This window comes from Ovis aries, chromosome 2, assembly GCF_016772045.2.
Source record: "Ovis aries strain OAR_USU_Benz2616 breed Rambouillet chromosome 2, ARS-UI_Ramb_v3.0, whole genome shotgun sequence".
Taxonomy (NCBI): domain Eukaryota; kingdom Metazoa; phylum Chordata; class Mammalia; order Artiodactyla; family Bovidae; genus Ovis; species Ovis aries.
In genome coordinates this window covers 37,056,640-37,080,292 of record NC_056055.1, presented here as the reverse complement: position 1 = coordinate 37,080,292, position 23,653 = coordinate 37,056,640, and the positions used below count along the sequence as shown (strand labels likewise).

The 23,653-nt window shown below is 50.6% G+C and overlaps 1 protein-coding gene across 10 annotated transcripts in view; it reads left to right on the top strand.

The window, feature by feature from the left end:
• The window catches only part of DNAI1 (dynein axonemal intermediate chain 1), a 69,005-nt gene that overhangs the window by 28,493 nt on the left and 16,859 nt on the right, over positions 1-23,653 (top strand). For 9 of the 10 annotated variants that reach the window (XR_006058602.2, XR_009599531.1, XM_027964285.3 and 6 more), the window contains exons 5-12: positions 1,589-1,715; positions 1,965-2,074; positions 2,458-2,577; positions 4,286-4,345; positions 5,611-5,745; positions 10,602-10,686; positions 13,954-14,071; positions 14,350-14,393. Coding sequence is in view for 8 of the 10 variants with exons in the window: in XM_027964285.3 (XP_027820086.1) it covers positions 1,589-1,715; positions 1,965-2,074; positions 2,458-2,577; positions 4,286-4,345; positions 5,611-5,745; positions 10,602-10,686; positions 13,954-14,071; positions 14,350-14,393 (799 nt within the window). In the remaining 2 variants the exon portion in view is untranslated. The remainder of the gene's footprint in view (positions 1-1,588; positions 1,716-1,964; positions 2,075-2,457; positions 2,578-4,285; positions 4,346-5,610; positions 5,746-10,601; positions 10,687-13,953; positions 14,072-14,349; positions 14,394-23,653) is intronic. The other variant, XM_042243087.2, reaches the window with a different exon arrangement.

Genomic DNA, 23,653 nt, shown 5'->3' with positions numbered 1-23,653 from the left:
CCATTCTCGAATACCATATACAAAAATAAACGTAAAAAGGATTAAACACTTAAATGTAAGACTGGAAACTATAAAACTCCTAGAGGAAAGCATGGGCAGAGCACCCTGACATAAACTGTAGCAACATGTTTTGGATCTGTTTCTTAAAGCAAAGGAAATAAAAGCAAAAAGAAACAAATGGGACCTAATTAAACGGTTACCTAATTAAATGGTTACCTTTGCAGAGCAAAGATATCGGTTGATAAAACAAAAAGACAACCTACTAAATGGGAGAAAATACTTGCAAATGATATGACTGATAAGGAGTTAACTTCCAAAATATACAAACAGTTCATATAACTCAACATAAAAAACAACAACAACAACAAACAACCTGATGGGCAGAAGACCTGATTAGACATCTTTCCAAAGAGGACATGCAGATGGCCAGCATGCACATGAAAGGATACTCACCATCACTCAACATCAGGGCAATGCAAATCTAAACCACAATGAGATATCACCTCACACCTGTCAGAAAGGCTATCATCAAAAGACCACAAATAACAAATGTTGGTGAGGATGCATACACTGTTGATGGGAATGTAAACTGATGCAGACACTATGGAAAACAACATAAAGGTTTCTGAAAAAAACTAGAAATAGAACTACTATGTGACCCAGCAGTTCCACTCTGGGTATATATCTGAGAAAAACAGAAACATTACTTCAGAAAGATACATGCGCCCCAGTGTTCATAGCAGCACTATTTATAATTACCAAGATATGTAAGTAATCTATGTGTCCATCAACAGATGAATGGATAAAGATGTGGTGCATATATATATAATGGAAAACTACTCATAAAAATAAAATTTTGCCATTAGCAGCAACATGGATGGACTTGGAGGGTATTATACTAAATGAAATAACTCAGATAAAGACAAGTACTGTATATCACTTATATGTGGAATCTAAAAAACACAATGAACTAATGAATTAACAAAAAGAAGCAAACTCACAGATACAGAGAACAAACCTAGTAGTTTCTAGTGGGGAGAGGGAAGGTGAGAGGGTAGTATAGGAGCAGGGGTGTAAGAGGTATAAACTATTAGGTACTAAATATAAAATAAGCTACAAGGATATACTGTACAACACAGGAATATAGCCAATATTTTACAATAACTATTATTGGACAACAACAAAAATTGGAATATAACCTTTAAAATTGTGAATCATTATATTGCACACCTGGAACTTACATAATATTGTATTGGGTTGGCCAAAAGTTTATTGGGATTTTTCTGTGAGGTGTTATGAAAAAATCCAAACAAACTTTTTGGCCAACTCAATACAACAGCTATACTTTAATAAAATTTTAAAAGGAAAGCAAAAAAAGTCTTAACAAGAACTTAAAAACAACCACAACTTCATTTGTTTTCTCTTCTTGAAACTGGAATGCAGTGAAAACTTCAGGTTAACTGAGGATTTAGTAAGTGATAATTCTGTTAGCAGATGGACCATCTCAGGCCTTTCGAGTGAAGGCAGACTGTATTTTGATGCCAGCCCTTTGGGGACCCCTGGTCTGATACAGCCCCTTTCTTCCCAGGAAGGCACATACAAGCTCATTGGCTTTGTGGACCAGCTGGCAGTTCACTTCACCCAGGTCGGGAACCTGATTCCCAAAGACTCAGATGAAGGGCGGCGGCAGCACTACCGTGATGAGTTAGCAGCCGGTAAGCCCCTGGGTCAACCTGAGGCTGCAGCCCAGAGCCCGGTCCCCTTTCTCTGGTCACTGTAGGGAGGAGGTGGCTAAGCCAGAACACTGCAAAGCCTCTTCCTTTCTAACAGCTGGCTCTCCTGGGGAGGTCTGGGAGAACCCTGGGGCAGGTGAGGTCTGAAAGACAGAAACCAAGAAGGCCTTGCTCTGCCAGGGGATAGGGGAGTGTGTGGGACTTTGGGCTCAACAGCAATATCCCACCAAGGTTCTCAGGAGTCCACCAAGGTGGTGATTTCAGAAACAGAAATCCTGGAAGAAGAAGAAGAGCCCAAGGAAGCTGAAGCTGGGAGTCAAACAGATGTGCCTATAGTCGAGGTTCAGTATAATATTGCTGTCCATCCCACCCCTTCCCTGGAGGAGGGAATGGCAACCTACTCCAGTATTCTTGCCTGGAATATCCCATGGACAGAGGAGCCTGGCAGGCTTCAGTCCATGGGATCACAAAGAGTCAGACACGACTGAGCATGCACTTGCCCACCCCTTACGGTTCCAGCTTTGTCTGGAGGCTTTAAGGACACTCGAGGGGTGGGGACTGAAGGTGAGAAATGAAGAGGCCACAGGTGCCAAGACCTCTGGCATCATCCTTCCCTCACACTCCCATCCTACCCCCAGACACAACTTCTCCCCACTCCCCACCCCACACCACCTTCTTCTCACAGCTCAGTCCTGGTCCTATGGGCCTTTTCTTTTCCTCTCAGGCATCTGAGAAAGTGACTGAAGAAGAATTGATGACTCCTAAGCAGCCCAAGGAGCGAAAGCTCACCAACAAGTTCAACTTCAGTGAGAGGGCTTCACAGACCTTCAATAACCCTCTCCGGGTAAAGCAACCCTCCACCCAGCCCCTTTGCCTCAAAGCTCCACACTGTCCATAGTGGGGAAGAAGCAGGCCTGACCCCAACCCCTGCAGCCCTCAGCCTGGCAGGTGACAGGGCAGATGGAACCGTTTTGCTCTCCAAGGAGAGCTGGGAGCATGTGTTCATGTCCGTATGAGTCATCCAGGCAGGAGTTCAGAGGGAGTAACAAGGAAGCTGGATTCCTCTATCAAGAGACTGAAACCTGAATTGGGCCTCAAAGCTGAGGTCAGAGTTTGGGGAAGGTAGAGGAGATGAGAGTGTGCCGGGGAGATAAGACTAGAAGCCAGTTTGACTGAAGCTGATTGTCTCTTTGATACACTGGCTGGTATTTCCCTGGCTCATAAATATGGAGGAACCTGCTGCTACTTCTGCTAAGTCGCTTCAGTCGTGTCTAACTCTGTGCGACCCCATGGGCTGCAGCCTACCAGGCTCCTCTGTCCATGGGATTTTCCAGGCAAGAGTGCTGGAGTGGGTTTCCATTGCCTTCTCCTATAACTGCATAGTGATACACCAATTCAACTTACTGCTATGGGGGAAAAACACCATTTAATGAGAAATGAAGACAAAGCACAAACCCGACTAAGGGCACACACTCTGTGGACCATAGCACGGCTATGACCAGAGTAAGTGGGGGGACGGGGGAGGGGAGATGGATGGATAAACTACAGCCTCGGAGGCCGAGGAACCTGAGTATGGGCTGAAGGCACCTATCAGGGTTTCAGGTGAGAGACTCACATATGTAAGGCAGTGTTCTACACAAGTCAATCTGGGAGGAGGGCAGATATTTACAAAGGAAATACAAGCAAAAAGAAACAAATGGGACCTAGGTAAACTTAAAAGTTTTTGCACAGCAAAGAAAACCATTGATGAAATGAAAAGACAACCTATTGGATGGGAGAAAATATTTGCAGGGTGGGTTTTTGGCAGCTCCTAACCACCCTCTGTAGTAGACAAGTTTATTGGCATTTAGTATATTCACCTTGTTATTCAACCTTCACCACCATCTATTTCTAGAACCTTTTCATTTTCCCAAACTGAAACTGTACTGTTAAAGACTAAGTCCTCAACAATCCACCTTCCCCCAACCCCCGTCCTCTGGGGCTACTCCCATTCTACTTTCTGTCTCTATTCATGGGATCGCAAAGAGTCAGACACGACTGAGCGACTGAACTGAACTGAACTGAACTGAACTGAACCACCCTCTGTAGTCCCTGTGCTGACACTGAATAATCTGGATGAGACATGATGAGGGGCGGGGGGCAGGGAGGTGCACTCGCCTGGTGAAGCTAGAGACCCCAGCATATGGGAGAAATCATCTTGAGGTGAGGAAGCTTGGCCCAGTGGCTTGCCAGAGGTTGATTGGAGCGTCCGGAGGCTGGCCAAGGCCCGACTTCTTGTGGATCTGTCCATCCCCTACTTGGAGTTCTTCTTGATTGAAACTGTCATAGTCGGGCTTCAGTGGCCCTACTTTCTAGTTTAGGCTTCTTCTGAAGGAGGCTTGCATGAAAAATCTAGGCTTTCACTGCATCAGTTTGTCCTTTGCCCAGGCCACTCTTTACTTCCCCAGTGCTGTGTCCCACCCCTCCCTCAGTCCAAGAAAAATGCTTCTCATGTGGCTATACCACTGGGGAAAGAGGCTTTCTGTGGGTCACCTGTTGTCATTGTTCTCTAGGACCGAGAATGTCAGATGGAGCCTCCTCCTAGGACAAACTTTTCAGCCACAGCCAACCAGGTGAGGCCCTGGGCTAGTCTAAAAGCCATCACTCCCCACCCCACCCCCATCCCATATCAACAACAAGGGAGACTGGTGTGGTCATAGATTCCTCTGGAAGTCTGCTCTCCTCATCCACCTACTTCCTGGCTCCTTGTCCAATCTCTGAACTCCAGGCACATGAGACAGTAGGTCTCTACTCAGAGGGCTCAGAAACAGCCCAGGATAAAACTGTCCAATGGGGACATGGGTATGGTTTCTAGAAGTTCCTCCAAGACGGGAAAATGTACATTTCCCAGGAGTCTCTGCAGCCTGTGGCACCTCACAGCTGACTCTGCAGTGTTAGTACTCTGACCCTGCCCTTCCAACAGCCTTCAATGTTCCTGCAGACCCTCCTTCCCCCTCAAGTCCCATGAGATAACCACACTGATTTGGGCAGGATATGGTGCTAGATAACCTGAGCTCAGTCCCCAACTCTGCTGTTCACACTGTAAGATCCTAGGCAAACCATGTCACTCTTCATGCCTCAGTTTCTTTATTTATCAAATAAGGATGACAAACAGCTTCACAGGGTTGCTGGAGGGCTCTGAGTGAGATAACGGAAGTACAGTGCCGTGTGCAGGACCGGTCCCTGGGGGAATTACTAAAGAGAGGATGTGCCTCTCTGGCCTGCAGGTGGCAGTGACTACTCAGCTCTGGGGAGCACACAGAGCTACCTGGGGCATTTGCCCAGCCCCTGATCCATGTGGCTTCCTCTGCTACTATCCTTGGGCTTCTCTTGCTGTCAGATCCAGTTAGCAGGAATTCCCTTACTTTTGTTTATCTCTTTATGCTGAGAAAGTATGATCAGGGCTGTAGACAACAGGCCTGAGCCAATATGTTTATCCCATCTCTATAGTAGGGGGTCATTTTTTAAATTTCCTAGTTCAGAGTCTCATAAATCACTACGAAAAAGGTGATCTAGCTGATCACTGCCCATTTGTTCTGCCTGGCGGAAGTGGTAGGCTGGAACGATACTGATCTCCTGCTGATAACCGAGCCCCTGGGTTGCAGGGTGGAAAGCCCAGCTTTCAGGGGTGCCCTGAGAGTCCCTTCATTCCTGTCCTAGAGCTGACCATTAGCAGTGAGTGTCACTGAATGCATAATAGCAGTGGGCCAAGTAGAGGATGCTATGAAAGCATGTGACTGGGTTTAGGATCAACTCCTCAAGCCGTAAAGGCTGAAGAGGACCTGGCCAGGTGAAGATTTTGCCCTGAGATGATCCTTCTCACCTTGTCTTTGCCTAGTGGGAGATCTATGATGCCTACATGGAAGAGCTCGAGAAGCAGGAAAAGACTAAAGAGAAGGAGAAGACAAAGACCCCAGTGGCTAAAAAGATGGGGAAAATGGCCATGAGGAAGATGACTTCCATGGAGTCCCAGGTTTGGTGAGGGCTCCCATGGCTCTGTCACAGAGAATGACTGAGTCGGCTCTTGGCTCCTGGGTAGAAGGAAGCCTGGCTGTCTGGTAGGACTTCACAGGCACTTAAGGGCAGGGGGCATGCTAGTGATACTTATGAACAGCCCTTTCCTTGTAGGAAAGTGTGAGGAGAGCTATAACTGCCTCTGGCATTCCACACATTCCTCCCCCTCCCCCACCCCTCACAATTTCTTATAGGTCTGGAGGCTGGCAGGAATTCAGAATTGTTGGGCTAGGGAACAGCGGGAGACATGGATGTTATTAAAAGCTTGATATGCACCTTGGGAGAGCTGGGGAGGCTTCCCAGGGCAGAGTGGCATGTGAGGATAAGGCTCCACCTCCTTGGGCAAAAGCTCATGAGGTTTGGGAGGGAGATTTGCTTTTTGGGCTTCAGTCCTTGGGTTTACTTGCACTCAATTCTTCAGGTCCAGGAGGCAAGTCAGAGCTAATCACAGGTACCGGAGAGTCCAGGCCAATGAGTGGCCACCCTGGGCTGGATTTGCAATGAAGAGCTATGCAGGAGTCATAGTAGAGGTCATGGTTGGGAGCTCACTGTGGAAGTAGCCAGCATAGGTTGGGGTTCATCATGGAAGTTACAGTGAAAAGTCACTGCAGGGATGGTCACCACAGGGAGATGCTGAGGAGCCATGTGTGTCCCTTCAATAGAGAGACAGCTGGGTCAGGAGCCAGGGTCCTAATAAGGAGATCAGGATGAGTCTGACCTGCAATGGGGCAGGAAGGACAAGGACCACAGAAAGCTAAGGTCACGTTCAGCACCTTGGAGAGCTCCCACCAGCTCTCAGGGAAGTAGTTCTGCTCCACCCTGGAATCGAAACCAGAGCACACTCTCCCTTTCTCTGAAGTATGCCCACTTCCACTCAATTCCATGCCCAGGATAAAGTCACATTTTAGGGGAGGTTTGAGGGTTCCAGGCCCTGACTTAATAGGAGCTGTCCAGTTGAGTTTCATGTAATCAGAGCAAGTACTTGGTGATCATGACTGTGCTGGTATTGGAACCCTGAGGTGAAAGATAAGTCCTGGCCCTGCATTTGCCTTGTCTGGACCCTTAACCTCTCCTGCACCATTCCCTAGAGTTTAGGGGTTTCAAGGGGGTTACTGGCCTGGGTCAAGATTCACTTGAAGATCCATCAGGGTTTGGCTATGAGCTCTGTACTGGGAGCATGGTTAAAGAAACCTTAACTGCAGTCACCAGGACCCCTGAAGTATAAGAAAGATCCCTTTGATTAAGGCTGAAAATTGTCCTTAGGTCTCAACCCAACCAGAATTGGTGTCTAACACTCTCAGAGAGGCAGGACCGCACCAGGTTCTTCCAGCTTGGCTAACATGAAAAGCTGTGATGTAGGCAGATTCCAGTCCTCTGGACCAAGAAATGCAGTGAAGCAGGATACTGGGGGTATAACATAGCCAGTTAATACTTTAGTATTCTCGGTTGTCATAGAGCACAGCAAATTCCCACTGGCTATCTATCTTATATATGGTAGTGTATATGCTTCCATGAGTGGGAGGGAGGTTCAAGGAGGGGACATATATATATCTATCGGTTCAGTTGCTCAGTCGTGTCTGACTCTCTGCAACCCCATGAATCGCAACATTCCAGGCCTCCTTGTCCATCACCAACTCCCAGAGTTCACTCAAACTCATGTCCATTAAATCAGTGATGCCATCCAGCCATCTCATCCTCTGTCGTCCCCTTCTCTTCCTGCCCCCAATCCCTCCCAGCATCAGAGTCTTTTCCAGTGAGTCAACTCTTCACATGAGGTGGCCAAAGTACTGGAGTTTCAACTTTAGCATCATTCCTTCCAAAAGAACACCCAGGGCTGATCTCCTTTAGGATGGACTGGTTGGATCTCCTTGCAGTCCAAGGAACTCTCAAGAGTCTTCTCCAACACCACACTTCAAAAGTATCAATTCTTCAGTGCTCAGCTTTCTTCACAGTCCAACTCTCACATCCATACATGACCACTGGAAAAACCATAGCCTTGACTAGACGGACCTTTGTTGGCAAAGTAATGTCTCTGCTTTTGAATATGCTATGTAGGTTGATCATAACTTTCCTTCCAAGCTGATTCATGTTGATGTATGGCAGAAACTAACACATTATTATAAAGCAATTATCCTTCAAATAAAAATAAATAAATTAAAAATAATACTTTAGTAATCTGTTTGGCCTTCCCCCAAAGGAACTGATCTCTAACTGTGGATCCCAAGTACTAGGACAGGCTGTCTATAGACCAGAGTGGAGGTAAGAGTTGCCTTCACCTTTGCTGAGGCTCAGCATGTGAACAAAGTGATACCCCTTTACAGACCTGGATCTGATTAGGTTGGTACAAAGCTCAAAAGTACGGGAGAGGAGAAAGCAGAATAACTTCATGATACCCTGAGGAAGGTCTGCAGTGTTAGATCTCAGGTATCTGTCTCATTAATAATTTGGGTGAATGTACAGAAATGAATGCAAGCTTTTCTGATCTGAACAATTAGGACAGGAATGGGGGAAAGGGCTCAGAGGCCACAAGTTCAGTTAGAACCAATAAAGAGCCACGTCTGCTCCAGTAGCATAGTTTCCTGAACCACACTCTCTCCTCAGAGCACACCTGGAGCCCTGAGTCTCCCAGGACCAGGCTGGTCATCTGGGGAGGGATGTCTCTCTGTATGGGGCTCAGAGCATGGGCCCTGGAGTCCATAGGTTTGAGTTTACATCCTGACTTTGTCACCAAGCTGAAAATTTTAAAAACTTGTTCTCTCATCTGTGGTGGTGGTTTAGTTGCTAAGTCATGTCTCTGACTCTTTGCAACTCCATGGATTGTAGCCCACCAGGCTCCTCTGTCCATGGAATTTTTCAGGCTAGAGTACTGGAGAGGGTTGTAATTTCCTTCTCCAGGGCATCTTCTTGACTCAGGGGTCAAACCTGTGTCTCCTACATTGGCAGGTGGATTCTTTACCAACTAAGCCACCAGGGAAGCCCAAGGAAACAGCCTAATGGTACCTGATTTGCAAGCTTGTCTTGAGAACCCAAGATGATGTATGCACAGCCCCAAGATAGTCCTTGCTTGATCCTAGGTGTTGACTGTTAAGAGGCCACCAAGGCTGATGGAGCTGGGCGGGGCCACCTGAGGGAGTACTGATTTGAGGAATGAGGCCCTGTCCTCCCACATCAGAGGAGCTGTCCCCTGACACACACACCTTTCTGTGGCTGGAGGACAGAGTTAGGACCATGGGGATAAGACTCAGGGAAGTAGGTTTCAGTTAACAGGCTGTCTGACCACACGAAATACCACCTGGCATGGGGAGAAACACTTGCCAGGAAGCTGCTGAGGGGGACAGATTCTTGCTTTGGGTCAGGGGGTAGGGGGAGTAGCTGGTTCCAGGTGAGCTCTGAGGCTTATGATTATAAGACTCCAGTGAATGTCCTTGGTGAGTTTTCTGGAGGCAGTTTTGAAAACTGATGAAAGAGTCTGAAAGGGCAGCCCCCAAGTGTGACTTTGTCAGTCCCCACTACACCAGGCTGCATGTTCCCTCTGACACCACCATCACTGTTACCACTGGGCACTGGGTGAATAACACCACGCTGATTATTACACGTTCTACCTGTATTAGGGTCCTACAATAACCCTATGATGCAGAAGGCATCATCCATCCCTGCTGTAGCGGGAGTACTCTAAATCATGGAGACCTTCACATACCTAAGATTGCCATTGGGCTCCTAATCTGTGGGAGGCGATGGGCATGCAGACCTGTGTGGCCCCAGAACCCATTCTGTTAACCTCTGCACAATGCTGGCAGTCCTGGGAAAGCGGGTCCCAGAGAGCTGTGGCCCTTTGGGGCCCCCTTGGAGGGCTGTCCACTCCACTGGTTCATTCCTGCCACCTGCCCTCGACATGCTGGACCTGTCTTGCCAGCCCCAAACTCTTCGCTCCTCTTTCAACCTGCTGTAGTGGTGTTCCATTGAGGACGTATGGAGTTTCACATGATAATGAATTTGGTTTTTGTTCAGATCGAGTCATTTTCCCTGATATGAAGCTTCCTGCTTTGCCTTTGGCCATGGGCAGGGCCTTGAGTTAGAAGCCAGTTCTGTCTCATACTCCCTATAGTGAAGGCATGTCTCTTTCCCTTCCCTGGACCTTCCCCTCAACTTTTTTTAAAATTTGTTTTTAATTGAAGGATAATTGCTTTACAATATTGATTTCTGCCATACATTAACATGAATTAGCCAAAGGTGTATATATGCCCCCTCCCTCTTGAACTTTCCACCCACTTCCCACACTTTCCTACCGCTCTAGATTGTTACAGAGCCCCAGTTCAAATTCCCTGGATCATACAGCAAATTTCCACTGGCTATCTATTTTACATACCCCTCAACTTTTGACTGAATAAGTTGGACCACAAGATTTCTGGGACCTTTAATGGGAGTCCTTGTTTTTGCTCAGGCTGCTGAAACCTCTGTCCCCACCAGAGAAGCCTCCTCCCGGCCCTATCTGCTCTCCCCTCCAGTACCCCTTCTGGGCTCTCCTCAGGGCCCTGTCTTGTGTTTAGAGATGAGCCATCTCCAGAATAAACTCAGGATGAAAGAGCAGGAGGCAAGCTCTACCTAGGGGCCAACTATGGCAGTGCAGACTCCTTGTGCCACTTGTGAGCTGGGCATTCCTGGAAGAGGGTGGTGAGGAAAACCTTTACAGAGCTATCTGGGGTGGGTGGGGTCAGAGAGGCTTTGCTAAACCAATTGCAAGTCAGGGCTGTAGCTCAGGGAGAGACCTGCCAGAATGGTGGCTTATGAGGACTGGTGGACCCTGTATCTCCACAGAGTGATGACATCACCAAAGTGACCCAAGCTGCTAAAATCGTGGAGCGGATGGTCAACCAAAACACATATGATGATGTTGCTCAGGGTAAGATTTAAAGTGCGAGCAACTGCTATTACTACTTTATTAAAAATCGCTCATACAAAGTGAGTATTTGAGTGTCCCATGCTGGGTCCTACAGGGGCAAGAGGAGAAAAATAACCCCTCTCTCCTCTGGATGTCACTAGGGAAATAAGACTTACACAGTTCAAATAGGAACCATGGCATAAGAAAAAATGGGTGTCGTGATGTGACCTGACAACGGTGCATAAAGACACCTGCATGCTAGTTATTTAATGTCATCTTCCCCACAATTGTGGGAGGCAGTGGAGCAGAGATTTTATCCCTCTTCACACATGAGGAAGCCAAGGCCAAGGGCACCCAAACCTGGGTCTTAAGCCTCCTAGTTCCGTGTCCTGTTCTCTGCTCTGCCCAGTTTAGGGACAGTCTAAGTGCTAGACTGCAGACACAGACTGCTCTGGTCTCCTCGAGAATGGAGGAGGAGGAAGTGAGGCGCGGCCATGGTCATGGAAGGCTTCAGGGAGGGCTGAGCTGGATGCCAAGGGATAAGTGGCGTCTGAGTGGGAGATTAGCGGAGGGCAGACGTTCGGGCAGGGGACGGCACGAGCAGTGACTCACTCAGTAGTGAAAATGAATGGAAAGGACTCTGGAGACAAGGGACAGCAGGCTCATTGTCCCTGACAGGGGCTCTCTTGGAAAGTGGGGAGAGTTCAGGCTGGAGAGATGGTTGGAGCCAGTTAAGAAAGGGCCTTGAATATCGCGCAGGGAATCCGAGCTTTCTCTGCAGAGTTCAAAGCTTCCTCTGTGTAGGAACAGAGCCTGAGGACAGCAGGGCTGAGGAGGGGGAGGGTATGACGAGGCAGAAGATGGGGCAGAGGCGAGGATGAGGTTCCGCTGTGGGTCGAGTGGGCCTCCCTGCACCTTACTCAGAATGCATCTTCAGCAATGGAGAAAAAGGAGCAGTTATAATAGTGAAAAACAAGTACCAGCCCTCCCTGGGAACGGCCTCTGTACCAGGTGTTGTGCTGTGCCATTTACACGTATTATTTTATTTCATCCTGACAGCCACCCTGTCAGGTGAATACCACTATGAACTCCATTTTATGGATGAGACATTCAGGCTGAAAGGTTGCCACTTGTTCCAAACTGCAGCTAGCCTGAGGTGTCAGGGACACAGTCGGGACTCGAAGACAGGTCCCCCGGATCCAGAGCCTAAGCACTTCAGCACAAGACCACAGAGTCACTGATCTGGAAGAGACATTTCAAATAAACACTCAATAGGTCTATGCGAGTGATTAATTAGTGATGTGGTGAAGCAAGAGATTGATTCAGAAATGCTTAAATCCTGGGGGCCTGGGAAATTCTGGCGTCTTTGACAGAGCCAGGGAAACGGAATCCTTCCCATGGCATGAACAGCACATTCCCAAGTGGCTTGTATTTCCCTGAGAGGTTGTGCATTTATTTGGAGCGGCTGCCTCCCTGGAGTTGGCAGTTCCCCACTGCTGGCTGATCTCCTCTGCTGACAGCCCAGGGCTCTTCTCCGTGACTTGATGCTCATTGCTCACCCGTGGGACAGAGAAACCAGGGCTGCCAAGACCAGCCGCCTAAACAAGCCCCCTTGTTATCATTCAGGCTGGAAAACGACCTTGAGTGCTTTTCAGAGCTGTCAAAAGTACACGGCAGCTGTGAATGAATTTGTCACTCACACAGCTTGGCTTCCTGAAACCCAGTCTCTGCAAGCAGCCCACTGAAGGGCTGCAAACATGATTAATATCCATGGAGAAATTGGCCTTGGTGAACCTTTTTCATTTATAAGAACACAGACACATAAAAATGCATTGAACTTTGATTTTTTTTTTAATTGCATACACTTTTCCCTTTGGGAAAGTGTATTTGTGAAGGAGAAGTGAAAACAGAAGTGTTACCAGTTAATCTCTCCGAAATGAAGTCTTTTCAAAGACAGCCCAAGCTCAGGGATTTCTGATGTGATCAAGGCTCACACCTCTGACCACTCTAATCTTTTTTTGTTCTGAGCCATTTTTGAGGATTTTATGTAAGTCCCCAAACATCAAAGTGTGGGACATTGGGAGAGAGGCTGGGGCTGTACCTGGGCCTATCCTTGACCATGGTGTGTGAGAGGATCATTTTCTACTGGGGCACCCTTGGTTGGAAAGAAGACTGAGAACTATTTCCCTTTTGTTGATATATTTTGTTGCCTTCTTTGAACAATCACCGGGTGCCCGCTCTGTGGCCGGCCCTGTGCTAGGCACTGTGCTTCCTGTTCCCTTAGAGCTGTGGGCTGGGGGAGACAGGCGAAAGGACACCGAGAGGCAACGCTGTGTGGCCCGTGTTTCAGCAGACCAGAGGCAGGGGTGGGGTGGAGGAGGAGGTGAACTCTGTCTGCTCAGCAACAAAGTGAAGGCCTCGTAGAGGAGGAGGAGCTTGATCTGGATCTAGAGTGAGTGGGAGTTTCCAGGAGGAGCAGAGCATTTTCGACACTTTGATGTAGAGAGTACGCGAACAGCTGGCTGGAGGTGACATGGTAGTGGCTTGGAGCCTTGGTTCAATCAGGAAGCGCCTGTGCCAGGGGAGCCACCAAGGGGTTTTTCAGGGCAGTGGGGAGCTGGTTTATTTGTTCTCCCTCTCACGGCTCTGCGGAATGTGGACTGGAGGAGGAAAGTCTGGAGGTAGGGAGACCAGCTGGGAGGGTGGTGTTGTAGTCTGGGTGGTGGCTGTTGGGGACTGAACCTAGACTGTGGCTATGGAGCTGGAGAGAAGTGAGTGGATTAAAAAGATAATCAGAAGGAAAATATGAGGAATGATGAAAAGAGGTCAGTGAAGGATTACCAAAATTTCTGGTATAGACAAGTAGAAAGATGGGTGCGGCTTCTGCCTAAGTTAAAGGAAATGAGAGGTAGAGAGAGTTTAGGGCAGGAGATGAATTTGAGTTCAGAGCACCCATGAGGGAGCCAGGCGGCTTCACTGTGGTGGGCTTGGCAGTGAATATGAAGATGGGGAAACCTGGAATTTTATCCTCAGGGACATAGCCACTTTAGTGTCATTTACCTCCAAAAACAACGATAACAGTAACAACAACATTACAGAGAGCTTACTCTGTGCCAGGTATTTTTCTAAGTACTTTACGTGTATTAGCAATGAATCCTCACAGTAGTCCTTTGAGGTAGGTATTCTTACGATTGCCACTCAGACACACAAAGAGGTTAATTGTTTTGGCCAAAGAGGTACAGACAGAAAACGGTAGTCCAGGGCTCACTCAGTTTGTGTGTATTTAAGATTTTAAGTACTATGAGGATGCGGCTGACGAGTATCGGGACCAGGAGGGTACCCTGCTGCCTCTCTGGAAGTTCCAAAATGACAAAGCGAAGCGCCTGGCCGTCACCGCCCTCTGCTGGTGAGTAGAAGCATTGCAGAAAACCTGGAGTGCCTGAGCACCTGCTGGGTACCAAGCCACAAGCAAGCAGCTCCTACCCAAGCTCAACCACCTTGAAGGTGACACATAGCATTATGGGAAAAAGTGAGACTGGGATTCTTATGGAACCGCCCTAGGTCTCTAAGGTCAACAGTGTCTGTCTGCAGTGCAGTTAAGGCACCAGCGTACATGGGAAGGCTTGTATCCATGGGCAAACCATGTCCATTTCCTAGGCTGATGGGTTCTTATTTCTTTTGCAGGAATCCAAAGTACAATGATCTGTTTGCAGTGGGACATGGCTCCTGTAAGTCATCCGGCTATTTGTTCATCTGCTTACTCAACCAACAAACACTAAGTACCTACTCAGTGCAGAACTCTTTGCCAGGTGTGAAAGATACAGAGATGACTAAGGTCTAGTCACACTGCTCACAGTCTAGGGGAGAAGCCCCACCATCACACTGGCAATTAGTGCTGCGTGAAGGAATATGCCAAAATGAGCCTCGAAGGAGTTATTACGGTGAAGAAAGAGGGGCAGAGGACTTCCGTCTGAGGCAGCAGCAAAGGTCTGGAGGCAGGAGAGATATGGGAGGAAATGAGGCTGTAGAGGGGGCGGGGCAGCCCCAAAGGGCCTAGTAAGCCATCCCAAGAAGCTTAGACCTTCTCTCAAAGGGAAACCACTGAAGGAATTTGAGAAGGGCAGGGACACCACCACTACAGGGAGGAACTGCAGGCAGGAAACTGGAGGCTAGAGACAGTTGGGAGGGAAGGCATCCCAAAGAGGGCAGGCTCTGAACCACCAGCGTGGAGTGAAGCTGGAGAAGTGGGCTTGAGAAGCATGAGAAGGTGGACTGGGCCAGACCTGGGAGGGCCTGGATGGTGGGATCTGCATGAAGAGAGTTTCCAGAGCAGCCCCTGGAGCAGGTGGCGGACAAGGGTTTGATGTTCATCACTGGCCCCTGCCCCCTTGGAGACCACTGCCTTATGGGATGTTCTCTCCCCGGCAGCTTCCCTCACCCCTCAGTGGGAGGCAGCACTGTGGGAACTGTGTGGCTTTCCTTCGTGTTTCCTGGGCCCTGCAGAAGCCCCTGCCTCCCCTCTGGCCTGGACATTCCCCCTTCCTAACAGGAGAGGGCCCCAGACTTCGTGCAAGCAGCAGCTCCCCGGGCTGACAGCGCGCTTTCTGGCTGAGAGAATGAGCTTCTGCAAACAGAAAAACCTTCCCATTCTCCAAGCTGCTGCTGGCTGGCAGGCGTACAAGCTCCCGGTCTCTGCCCCTCAGACCGCCTGCCCGCCCAGCCCATTCTTTGCCCGGGGTGGGGGAGGAAGGCGAGGGCCAAGAGGAGTGGGTGTTTGTCATTCCTCTCAGGGAGGAAACCCTTGGAGCTGCTCCCAGTCTCATGGTCTGGGCCGCCTCCGAGGATGCCCTAAATGCCCGCTTTGTGTCCCCACTCCCGAGGGTGGGCTGCTGCCAAGCAGGAGGCAGCCACCCCCTCTGGCAGGGAGCTAGCACATTCCTCCCCCTGCTGCAGCTACTGGGCCTGGACGTGGGCCGGGTGCTGAGCGGGCCTCCTAGGAGTGGGTGTGGACCCCTCTCTGGGGCTGCTCTCAGCCCAGGCTGTTTGCCCAGGACTGAGGTGGGGAGAGTGGGGAGGCTCCCCAGCAGGTGGGAGGAGAAACTGCTTCAGCTCTCCCGTCTCCTCCTTTCACCGAGTGGAGTGTCAGCTGGCTGGGGTCATATAGAGGTTGTCCTTGGGGCAGTGTTAGCCAGAGGCAGTGGCGCAGAGTGACACCCCCACCAGGAATTGATGGCCCCAATTCCAATGGGCCCAGTGGGCTCTTTTGAGCAGGTGTGCGCCCTGGAAGGGTCTCTTTGTCCTTTGTCGGCCACACCCACATGTCTGGGTAGCACTACTATCAGCTGCAGACCTTCTGGCTGGAGGGTCACTTCCCAGTGATGTGACCTGGAGCTGAAAGCTGCTCTGAGCCTTGGTTTTTCCTCTGGTGACCTGGAGAGGCTGACGCCTGGTACCCTCTATCATGTTATGAGACACACATGGAAGAAAAGCAGCAAATGTGCCCCTTGAGCTGTAGGAACCTTCTGCACAGAAAGGACGAATGTTGCTGATTTGTCTGTCTTTCTGTTTCCTAGCTTTCTGGCAGGGCTGCAGAGAGAGGGGCTTGTTGGGGACAGGGAGGAGTCAGATGAGGCCCCACCTCTTCTCTTAGACAGCTGGGCCCAGTAGAGGCAGTAGTATTATTCTCACTGGCACGGGAGCTGTTGGCCAGCTTTCCACTGGGCATCTATTCCTCACAGCCTTGCACATCTCAGTACCACCCTGTGGAGGCCTAAGCAGAGCCAGGCTGGACTGGGACTCAAAGGGCTCCTGCACTCACTCCTGAGGTTGCCCCAGGGAGCCCCATGCTGCAAATACCCGGGTGTCCCCTTGGAAGAAAGTGAGCAAAGCCAAGGCCAGGAAAAAGGCACCTTAATGCCCGCATGGTTTGCTGTGAGGAGCAGCTGCTCACCAACCTCAATTACCCTATCTTTGGAAATTCCCAGATGCCTGCCTCCCATCTTCAGGCTTTGCCTCATGTGAACAAACTCTGAAGTGAGAGTTTGGGTTTGTTGTTGGGCTTGACCCTGATGAGTTCAGCCCAGGACTCTTTTTGCCTGAGATACCCCAATGTTGACTCTCTAACCTGATCAAATAAGACTCGGGCAGGGGAAGGCAGGTACCTAGGAAGGACTGGGGCCGAGCCCGCATTTGGGCACAAGGCCAGTTGGCTGGAGCCAGGCTGGGAGCAAGCAGGTGGGGAAGAGAGCTTGGGCAATTGCCTGCAACAGCACAGAGCAGTCACACCTGCCTTCCCTCGTGGCTGCTGGGTACCAGGTGGTGGGCATGTCAGGCTGCATAGAGGGCTGAGACTGGGGCTCCCCCTGGGGCCAGGCTTTGTGTCGCAGCTGAGTGGAGAAAGGCTGTCAGCAGGTGAGAGCAGATGGCGGAACACTGGAGGGCAGAGGAAGGTAGTCTAGGAAGAGATGGCCCATGGGGCAAAGCTGGGGTGCAGTTGTGTTGGCCTGCTGCGCTGAGTGGGTGCTTCCCAGCTCATTAGGCCATTCACAGCAGGGAAATGGGGACTCCTTGCGATCTGTCAGGCAGGGATGATGGATCAGACCGTGTGTGTGTCCTGACTGGCTCTCACACAGGAGACAGGGAGGAAACCTTCCAGCGGGTCATGTCTTAGAAGGGTGGATGAGCCAGCTGACCTTCAGCCCAGCCTCGGAGGGACAGCACCCTCAAAAGTGGCCAAAGTCAGGCCCTGAGCCCCAGTATTACACCCATTCCCACTCTGTCCCACCGCCTCCTGGCCGGTCCCTCAGCCTGCCCAGGACAGGGATCCACTTGTAAGGGATTTAAATCTTCCCTGGTCATTTATTTGTCAGCTTCACTAATTAAGCAGTGTTAATTTCATTTACTGAAAATGGAAATTCATCCACCTCATTTCTCCCCGTTCATCCTCCACACACAAAATCCATCACTCCTCAGCTGCAGGCTGCGTAAAATTTACAGGACTAATTATGTTGTCAGGTCTCTTTGTAAATACAGTCCATAAAGGCCACTGTGCTCGCCCGGTTGTAGTGCAAGGGCATTCCTGTTGTTAGTTTAATTACTGGTTAGTTATTTAGGTTCTCAAATGTTTGCCTCATTTTCCCTAAATCAAATTAAATGTCCCGCTTGATGTATTCTGTCTCCAAGGCCTTGCTCTTATTTCCCACACTATTTAAATGTCCCAACTCCTAATTGGGTGAGAGCTCTAGGAAAAGCCCAGATGCTGGAAGGCTGGATCCAGCCTGGCACCACAGTCTCAGGGTCACACTGGCAGTTTGGAACCCTGTAACACTGATGCCCCTTCTTGGGGGCAGCGCTGGGCTCGTCCCCTGCCTTTGGAGACTGAAAGTCCTAACCCAAGGGACAGTCTGTGCCTGGAGTCCAAGAAGGCAGGGCTGGGATGTGGGAAACTGAAGGAGGGTTTCCTTATTGTCATCAGGAGAGCTGGGGGTCATTAGCTTCCATACCCCTGATTTCTAGAGGGACTGCTTCCAAATCACCCTAGCAAATGTATCATCTATGGCCTGTTGGGCTGCCCCCCACCACAGATCTGCTAGCCCCACATCGCCCCACTGTGAGACCAGAGAAGGAGAAAGTGATCGAGAAACCCACAACTTAAACGTAACTGGATAGGGAGTGTTGTAAGTCAGAAGCAAAAGGTCCCTACCACATGTGTCAGGCCGCAGACAGGACATGGCAAAAACCTGCACTGCTGGGGGAGGAGGAGCCTACCATTTATAGGGGAATTGACATCAGGTTGGCTCCTCAGTCGCCAAGGAAACCAGCAGCTGGGTGGGGGGCAAGCACTTAGGTAGCTGTTGAGTAAGCCCTGTGATTAAGAGGATTGGAAAGTCATGTGAGCAGGTGGAGGTGAAGCAGGGGCTGGTTGACTGAGGGATGTGCAGGGAGCAAAAGAACAACCATGTTGAGTGACCTCTCCCTCTGATTCCTGAAAATAGAGTTTGGGTCACACTTCCCCGTGACCTAGTTAGTTTCCTATATCTGCAGTAACAAATTACCGTGAACATAAGGGCTTTGTTGTTGTTCAGTCGCTACGTCATGCCCAACTCTTTGTGACCCCGTGGACTGCAGCACACCAGGCTTCCCTGTCCTCACTATCTCCCAGAGTTTGCTCAAACTCATGTCCATTGAGCCAGTGATGCCATCCAACCATCTCATCGTCTGTCATCTCCTTCTCCTTCTGTCATCAATCTTTCCCTGCATCAGGGTCTGTTCCTATGAGTCAGCTCTTTGCATCAGGTGGCCAAAGTATTGGCCTTCCACAGAAGGCCATTCAGTGGCCTTCCAATGACTATTCAGGGTTAATTCCTTCAGGATTGACTGATTTGAACATAACAGCTCAAAACAACACAAATCTATTGTCTTACAGTTCTGGAGGTCAGCGTCTAAAATGGGTTTTGCTGAGCAAAAATCAGGTGTCAGCAGGGCTTTGTTCCTTTTGGAGGTTTGGAGGGCCATCCATTTCCTTGTCTCTCTTAGCTTCAAGGCTGCCTGTATTCCATGGCTTGTGGCCTCTTTCCAGCTAGCAAGTGCCTCATTCTGACGTCGGCTTCTGGTGTCAGTGCTCTGACCTGCCTGCCTCCCTCCTTCCCTTATAAGGACCCCTGTGATTACACTGGCTCTACCCAGATAATCCAGGATAATCTCCCCATCTCAAGGCCTTAACTTAATCACATCTACAAAATCCCTTTTGCTGTGCAAAGTAACATATTTATGGGCTCTGGGGATTAGGACATGGACATGGGGGGGAGGGCATTATTCTGCCCACCACAGCCCCTCTGAGAGCCTCTTACATGACTTAATAAGGGAATCATCAAACAGCTGCTGCCTTGGGCTCAAGCCCTGGGCTGGATTCATCAGGGAGCTGCAGGAAGAGAGGAGGAGGCCTGCTGGCTGTCGCTGGCTTGGCACCCTTGTCTCTGCAGCTTGGCACCTACTTCTCTCTGACCACTGGCCTGGCTTAAGCTGGATGCCCCAACATGCCCTCTGCCTGCTCTGCACTCCCCAAATCCTGAGCAGAATCCCAGGCTTCTCCTGACCGCCAGGACTCTCCAGAGTGGCCCCCTACCATCTAGAGCTCTGGGCAGGGGTGGAGTAGTGGCGCTGCCTGGGCCCCAGGAGAGGGTGCTGAGGGGAGTGAGAGCTTCATTCGATTGTGGAATGAAGCCATCCTTCCCCTGAGACAATGGCTTTCTGAGAATGGCCAGATCACGCTCTATTAGGGAGTTGACTCTCCTCGCCCAAATCTCCTGAATCATTGAAGGCCAGAGTCAGAGAGGCAGTAGAGATTATCCAGCAAAGCAGGGTTAGCAGGAGGCAGCTCTCCCTCTGAGACAGGAAGTCTTCTGGGCCATGCCAGGCCACGCTCCATCCTTTGGTGGCAGGCTAAGGAAAAATCTGCTCATAATAGTAATACACCTGTAATAACAGAGTATGGGTAGAGGAATTCCAGGGGGTAGGTGGGCACTCATAGTGGAGAAGCCGAATGGTCTAGAGGGCTTCTTGGAGAAGGCAAAATTACAAAGTGAAGCTAAGGCCAGACCAATGGCCCTCCCTCTCCCCCTGTCTTGGAGTCACAGGCCAGATGGTTTATCACCTCTCCCTTCTCCCTTCCTCTCTCTCTCCCTTTCCCCCTTCCTCTGATCCTCTTTCCCTGCCACCCAGCCAACATAGATTCACTGAAATCCCATGGCCCAGAGGAACCTGAAATTCCTTCACTGGCCCCAGACGTCAGGGCTCCTGCCTCTTTATATAATGGAGTGTGGAATTGGGGGCTTCTATCTGTGTTGCTGGACCTTCCAGTCCTGTGCTGGGGAGCCAGGTAGTTTGTGGGATTTAGGATGAAGTACCCCAGAGCCCAGGGCTCTGTGAGCCTTGAACATGATGGGATTCTACCATTCACTGGGAACTGAGGCACTGGGAGTGACCTTGATGTCAATGTCTTACTGGGACTTCTGGTGACCTGGTCAGTGGCATCATACTGGGAATGATGGCAGGCTGGGCAGTGATGTCACCAGGACTGCTGGTGGCCTCAGCGATGATGTCACATGGAGACCACTGGTGGTCTGAGTGGTGATGTCATGTTAGGACTTTTGGAAGACAGGATGATGCTCTCCTGTAGCACTGTTGCAAGTTGGGGCCCTGACATCACCCTGAGTACACTTATAGGATAGAACAGTGAGGGTTCATAGGGGTCCAGAGTCAGGGACAAGAACATCATAGAATAAGATGGAGAGGAAGCCCTAGCTGAATGAGAGTTTTTCTGTTTTCCTGGTGTGGTTTGGCAGACAAAGCCCTGAATTGGAATTCAGGAAACACATGGTCTAACCATGATTAGAAGCTGTGATCTTTATGTCAGGACAGCTTGTTTGGTTGAAAGTAACAGAGACCACTTGAGCCAGGTTAAGAACGAGAGGCTTACTGTCAGGATGTGTGTGGCCTGGGAGCGCTGGCAGGGTCTAAGTGTGGCAGGTTGCTTGCTCTCTGTGTCCCTGTCTTATGAAATCCATGCTTCTCTCTGCCAGAACTTTCCTCTCATCACAAGTGGCTGCCCTGGCCTTTACACATCTCCTTGTCCAGATTCTGGAGGGATTATTTGCTTTGCCAGATACCCCATTGCTCCCAAAAGTCCAGTGCCCCCTTGCTCTCCTTTCTCTACCTTCATGTAAAATTTGGATTCGTGCTGTTACCATAAGCAGGGTAACTAAACAGGATATTGGGTGTGACAAGCATCAAGTGATAGGCCTAATGTACTTGGGCACATCGTTTCTACCCCCTGGGCCTCAGTTTGAAGTGAAAGTGTTAGTCGCTCAGTCGTGTCTGACTCTGCAACCCCATGGACTGTAGCCTGCCAGGCTCCTCTGTCCATGGGATTTCCCAGGCAAGAATACTGGAGTGGGTAGCCATTCTCTTCTCCAGGGGATTTTCCTGACCCAGGGATGGAACCCAGGTCTCCTGCATTGTAGGCAGATTCTTCTTTACTCTCTGAGCCACCAGGGCTTCAGTTTATCCACCTATATAGTCTGGGGGCCATAGTTCAGCATCTGGTGGTTCTGGGAGCAGGTCAGAGATGTTCACACTGCAGAGTTACTGAGCCAACCTAGGGTTTCCAACCCTCCTTTCCTGGTCCCACTGGTCGTGAAGGTTCTGTGCACATTTGTGGCAGGGCAGGGGCTGCTGGAAGTGTGTCTAGAAAAAGCGAGTCATCGCTGCTGTCCCTCAAGGGACCAGATCCCTGGGGCATAGTGAGAGCCAGTGTGGGGATCATGCCCGCCTTTGACCCTTGGGGCAGCAAGGAGAGCATCCAGATCCTTAGCCTGAGCATCTGTCACCCAACTGCCCACCTTTTCATTCACCCTCCTGCCTGCCCACTCCTCCCATCAGTCTTGCTTGGCATCCAGGCCACAGGGCGTACAGGGCGTCGACAGCTCACCTCTGGCATGGCAGTTCAGAGTCTGATTACCTGGCAAGGGCTTGCCCATTCAGCCTCAGGGGTCTGGCTCCCTGTCACCACACCAGGAGCCACCGAGGGCAGGCCCATGTCTCCAGAGGGCTGTGTCTGTCCCTGCCAGGCTCAGCCCAGAGGGAGGCCCCAGTCAGGATTTGGGTAATGAACAAAAGGAGCTATGAGGGACTGTTCCACTGCCTAGTTCAGTTCCCTTCATGGTCTGATTGGGAAAGACACTCCCCTCTGCCAGCTGTAGAACTCTCCCCGAATTGAACAGTCAGCTCTCGGGGTTTACCCTGGACCCTGTGAGATGAGGTACTGCCAGCTGCCATGCCTACCTCGAGGCCAGTCCCCTGCTGGCTCGGCGACATGCCAGGCACAGGGTGACCAGCCTGACCTCCTCACTTTCCCCAGAACAGAAGCCTTTTCCTTTCTGAACCACAGTGTGCCTCCCTGTGGTTCAGGCTGGTCCCTGGTACCTTCCACTCCAGGGGCAGCCACTCATTACATAGGGCCACCTGTGCCCATGACTGGGGAGGGGTTCTGTTGACAAGTAGCCACAGCAAGGGAAAATGGGCTTCCCTGCAGGCAGCTGCGCTGGTGGGCGTGCCAGCTTGCTCACTGCAGGCCACCCTGGCTCCCAGGAACCGTCAGCTCTGTCTGCAGCAAGCCTGGGCCAAGGGTACCTGGGATGGTGGTAGTTAGCTCATGCCCAGAGCCCGGGGAGCCCAGCCCAGTCACTCGCTCCCCCAAAAAAGGGGCAGCCTTAGGAATAAGACAGAATGACTCAGCAAAACTTACCAAGTTGGGGCTGCCTCCCTTTCTTTCTCATCCACGGGCTCCACACCTCAGGACTGGCCGTTTTGTCGGGAGGGCCTGATCTGCAGTTGCGGGGGTCAGAGGAGCTAGCCCTGGGGGCCCAGGGGAGAGCCCTTGTGTCAGCTAAAAGGCTGCCTTAGCATAGGGTCCCCAAGAGAGGGGCAGGGGGTTGTTCTAGACATCCGCCTCGCCAGCTCTGGCTCCTCTGAGCTTGGGAAGGGGCCTGGGCGGGTGGCGGGAGAGCCAGAACTGAGGGCAGGGGCTGTGTTCTGTTCAGTGACTGCATGATCACGATGGGCGCCGGGTGAACAGAGAATGAAAGACTGGCATCACCCCCTCGCCAGGGGCGGGCAGGGAGAAGGACGTCTGCTGAGCGGCCCGCTGTCGGCCACCAAACACTGTGCCCAGGCCAGAGGGACAGATAACATGGTGGCCTACCGAAGCCCCGCTGGCTGACCTGGGACTCCTCGAATCTGGGAGCAAGCGTAGAGCTGGGCTTCCCGCGTAGCTCAAACGGTAAAGAATCCGCCTGCAATGCAGGAGACCTCGGTCAGGAAGATCCCCTGGAAGAGGGCATGGCAACCCATTCCAGTATTCTTGCCTGGAGAATCCTATGGACAGAGGAGCCTGGTAGGGCTAAAGGCTACAGTCCATAGCGTCACACAG